The sequence below is a fragment of the Alosa alosa genome, chromosome 21 (genome assembly GCF_017589495.1).
Source record: "Alosa alosa isolate M-15738 ecotype Scorff River chromosome 21, AALO_Geno_1.1, whole genome shotgun sequence".
NCBI classification, from domain to species: Eukaryota; Metazoa; Chordata; class Actinopteri; order Clupeiformes; family Clupeidae; genus Alosa; species Alosa alosa.
In genome coordinates, this window is record NC_063209.1 from 30,154,702 (window position 1) to 30,159,765 (window position 5,064).

The window sequence follows — 5,064 nt, forward strand, 5'->3', positions numbered from 1 at the left end:
CCACCACACACATGCACCACCCAACACACCACTACCGAGTACACACACACACACACACACACCATCACACACACACACACACACACACACACACACATACACCATCACACACATGCACCACCCAACACAACTATTCACTGTGAGTACACACACACACACACACATGCACCAGCTCCAACAACATAACCGTATTCACTGTGAGTACACACACACACAATACACACACACACAATAACTACTCACTGTGAGTTCACACAACATTAATAATAATATTACGCACCATCACACACACACACACACATGCACCACCCAATCCCTAACTACTCACTGTGAGTACACACACACACAAACACCATCACACACACACACACACACAATACGCACCATCATTACCAATAATACACATCGCACCAATCTAACTCAACTACTCACTGTGAGTACACACACACACACATGCACCATCACAATAATAACACATGCACCAATCTAACACAACTACTCACTGTGAGGTAATAATAATAATACACAATATCAACACACATGCACCACCCAACACAACTACTCACTGTGAGTACACACACACACACACACCATCACACACACACACACACCATCACACAACTACTCACTGTGAGTACACAGACACACACACACAACTACTCACTGTGAGTACACACACACATACACACACCATACACACAACTACTCACTGTGAGTACACACACACACAAACACCATCACACACACACACGCCATCACACAACTACTGCAGGACATAATGAGTGTGAGCGTTGTGTGTCCATGGTAACTGCAGGACATAATGAGTGTGAGCGTTGTGTGTCCATGGTAACTGCAGGACATAATGAGTGTGAGCGTTGTGTGTCCATGGTAACTGCAGGACATAATGAGTGAGCGCTGTGTGTCCATGGTAACTGCAGGACATAATGAGTGAGCGTTGTGTGTCCATGGTAACCGCAGGACATTGAGCGTCTGGAGGGCCAGCTGGGGCAGGTGGTGGAGCGCTGGCCAGTCCTGCTGGAGAAAGCCCGGCTCAGCATACAGGAGGACCTCAAACAGGAGAGCAACGTAAGTCTGGGGCTCTCTGTGTGTGTGTGTGTGTGTGTGTGTTCTGTGTAGCTACATAAGCGGTCAGTGTTTATAATAATGTGTTCTGTGTGTGTATGTATGTCTATGTGTTCTGTGTGTGTGCGTGTATGTATGTGTATGTGTTCTGTGTCGTGCGCGACCAATGTGTGTGTGCGTAGTGTGTGCGTGTGTGTGTCGCGTGTGTGTGCAAAAAAGTGTGTGTGTGTGTGCATTAATGCGTCGCGTGTCGATTGGCGTGCGTAAATAACGTCGCGTGTGTGTGCGATGCGCGTGTGTATGTGTTCTGTGTGGTGCGATGTGCGGCGGCGTGCGTGTGTGCGCGTGCGTGCGTGCGTGCGTGCGTGTGTGTGCGTGTGTGTAGTTGCGTAAGCGGTCAGTGTGTGGTTCCGGGTTCCTGCCCTCCTCTGGTCTGCAGCTCCATCGCCACTCTCTCCTGCAGCTGGCTGACGGCTCCGTCGCCGATGACAACGGCACTGCTCCCAACGGCATGAACCGCCGCGCCGCTACACTCTACAATCAGTTCAGCCCACGTAACGAGGACACACGGTACACACACACACTCACACACAACACACAAAACACAACCAGTTCAGCCCACGCAACGAGGACACACGGTACACACACACACACACACACTCACACACAAAACACAACCAGTTCAGCCCACGCAACGAGGACACACGGTACACACACACACACACACACACTCACACACAACACACAAAACACAACCAGTTCAGCCCACGCAACGAGGACACACGGTACACACACACACACACACACACACACAAACAACACAACCAGTTCAGCCCACGCAACGAGGACACACGGTACGCACACACACACAGACAAAACACAACCAGTTCAGCCCACATAAAGGGGACACGCAGTACACACACACACACACACACACACACACACACACACACACACAATAATGTGAAAGATCATTACCTATGTCCAAGCTCTCTAATTGTGTCAGTGTTAATGTTTGCGTGTGTTTGTGTTTAGGTCTTTTGAAGGTGTTCTCTTTAAACGAGGGGCTCTGCTGAAAGGATGGAAACCTCGCTGGTTTGTTCTGGACATCACAAAACACCAGGTGATATCACAACTCTCTTCAGCTATGCTAACTCTGTTAATGTAACAAAGCTATGCTAACTGTCTTCAGCTATGCTAACTCTGTTAATGTAACAAAGCTATGCTAACTCTCTTTAGCTATGTTAACGCTGTTAATGTAACAAAGCTATGCTAACTCTCTTTAGCTATGCTAACTCTGTTAATGTAACAAAGCTATGCTAACTCTCTTTAGCTATGCTAACTCTGTTAATGTAACAAAGCTATGCTAACTCTCTTTAGCTATGCTAACTCTGTTAATGTAACACAGCTATGCTAACTGTCTTTAGCTATGTTAACTCTGTTAATGTAACGCAGCTATGCTAACTCTGTTAATGTAACTCGTTGGCGTTGCAAACATTTCATGTAACAGTTGATGAATTGATAGCCTAATGTTTACTGCGACTGCGAAGTGTTCGTGAGTAGAGACCCATTTGTGTTTGAACATTAGGCCTACCTTGCACCTAACGCTATTACATACAAGTTGCTAATTTCTGATAACTTTGCCTGTCTAACCAATTTTATTTCCACTATTTATTTTGTTGTGATAAGAACAAACCAGTTAGTTTGCATGCATGAGTAGCCTATTTGTTAAGCAGGTTACTCTATTTGAACCCGGGCACTTAACAAAGGAAACACCAGTCTACAATGGATTTCACCTAGAAAGTTAAAACATGTAGGGGGAGAGTAATAACTCCAGAACTCTGGCAGATGTAAAGTGCTATGTGCTGAGTAATAACTCCAGAACCCTGGCAGATGTAAAGTGCTATGTGCTGAGTAATAACTCCAGAACCCTGGCAGATGTAAAGTGCTATGTGCTGAGTAATAACTCCAGAACCCTGGCAGATGTAAAGTGCTATGTGCTGAGTAAAAACTCCAGAACTCTGGCAGATGTAAAGTGCTATGTGCTGAGTAATAAATAATTACATGAATTTAAATGACAATGTAATCAGGCCGGACCACAGCAATAAATAGGTTATATAAATTATCAGAGGATTACACACAGCAATAAATAGGTTATATAAATTAGCAGAGGATTACAGACAGAAATGAAAAAGTTGAAAAGCCTTTTTTATAATGGCTTGGTCAAGTAAACCTTCTAAAAAAACTCTGTGTTTCGGCTATAGGCCTTTACGTGTGCATGTAGCCGAAAGGCGTTGGTTTTTTAGAAGGTTTACTTGACCAAGCCATAATAATAAAGGCTTTTTAACTTCTTCAACACTGATATATGCATTTGTTTCTGGTTTAGTTTTTGGATATGCCTTTGTAAATGTGTGTGTGTGTGTGTTTGTATGTGCTGTTTGTGTTGATTTATCTTTATTTATGTGTGTGTGTGTGTGTGTGTGTGTGTGTGTGTGTGTTTAGCTGAGGTATTATGACTCAGCTGAGGACCTGCACTGCAAGGGCCACATCGACCTGGCAGAGGTAGAGTCTGTCCTGATCGCCATGCCAACCATAGGAGCTCCTAAGCACATCAGTGAAAAAGCCTTTTTCGATGTGAGCAATACACACAGACACACACATGCACATTTATTTATCTATCTATCTATCTATCTATCTATCTATCTTATTCATCTATCTATCCATCTATCTATCTATCTATCTATCTATTTTACTATCTTTACACACACACACATGCACATCTATCTATCTATCTATTTTACTATCTTTATACAGACACACACATGCACATCTATCTATCTATCTATTTTACTATCTTTATACAGACACACACATGCACATCTATCTATCTATCTATCTATCTATCTATTTTACTATCTTTATACAGACACACACATGCACATCTATCTATCTATTTTACTGTCTTTATACTCTTTTTTGTCAAAAAAGTAGGGATACTATGTAAAATGTAAATAAAAACAGAATGTGATAATCTTTTAAATCATATAAACGCAAATGTAGTTGCTAAAGAACCATAGACATAATATAAAATACCGTGTGTGTGTGTGTGTGTGTGTCGTTGCAGCTGAAGACTTCTAAGCGGGTGTATAACTTCTGTGCAGCAGATGCCACCAGTGCCCAGCAATGGATCGACAAAATCCAAAGCTGCATATCCGACGCCTGAAGCACACACACACACACATACACAGCTGCCTTTACTGCCACAGTTTCTAGGAAAAATAGGAAAAACAAAAAGCACATTCCTGGGCCGGAACACTGTGCCCCTCAACACAAGCTAACACACACACACACACACACACACACACACACACACTCACACTCAAAAACACAACAGAGTTCACCATGGGCCCCTCATCTCACCCAGTATGAATGTGTGTGTGTGTGTGTGTGTGTGTGTGTGTGTGTGTGTGTGTGTGTGTGTGTGTGTGTTTGTTTGTGTGCCAATTCACTCTCTCACACACACCATTAAAAACACTAACCTCAACACTACACCTCAGAGAAAACGCTCTAAGAGAAATATAAACAATTGACATTCCGCACACACACACACACACACTACACATGCCATATCCTCAGCACCCAATCCCTGGTAAAGCCACAGAAATACTGCACCTGAGTGTGTGTGAGTGTGTGTGAGTGTGTGTGAGTGTGTGTGTGTGTGTGTGAGTGTGTGTGTGTGTGAGTGTGTGTGTGTGTGTGAGTGTGTGTGAGTGTGTGTGTGTGTGTGTGAGTGTGTGTGAGTGTGTGTGTGTGTGTGTGTGAGTGTGTGTGTGTGTGTGTGTGTGAGTGTGTGTGTGTGTGTGTGTGTGTGTGAGTGTGTGTGTGTGTGTGTGTGACCCACAGTGTGTCTTTGTTACCCACACACACCTCTAGCTTCATGCCTGTGATCAGCTGATGCACAAGTCATTTGTGATGTCACAG

General features: G+C 43.9%; 1 protein-coding gene across 1 annotated transcript in view; it reads left to right on the plus strand.

The window, feature by feature from the left end:
- Positions 1 to 4,858, plus strand: part of sbf2 (SET binding factor 2) — an 89,162-nt gene extending 84,304 nt beyond the window's left edge. The window contains exons 37-41 of the mRNA XM_048230926.1: positions 979 to 1,086; positions 1,469 to 1,653; positions 2,119 to 2,206; positions 3,586 to 3,717; positions 4,208 to 4,858. Of these exons, the coding sequence (XP_048086883.1) occupies positions 979 to 1,086; positions 1,469 to 1,653; positions 2,119 to 2,206; positions 3,586 to 3,717; positions 4,208 to 4,306 (612 nt within the window). The 3' untranslated portion in view covers positions 4,307 to 4,858. The remainder of the gene's footprint in view (positions 1 to 978; positions 1,087 to 1,468; positions 1,654 to 2,118; positions 2,207 to 3,585; positions 3,718 to 4,207) is intronic.
- The last annotated feature ends 206 nt before the right edge of the window (positions 4,859 to 5,064 follow it).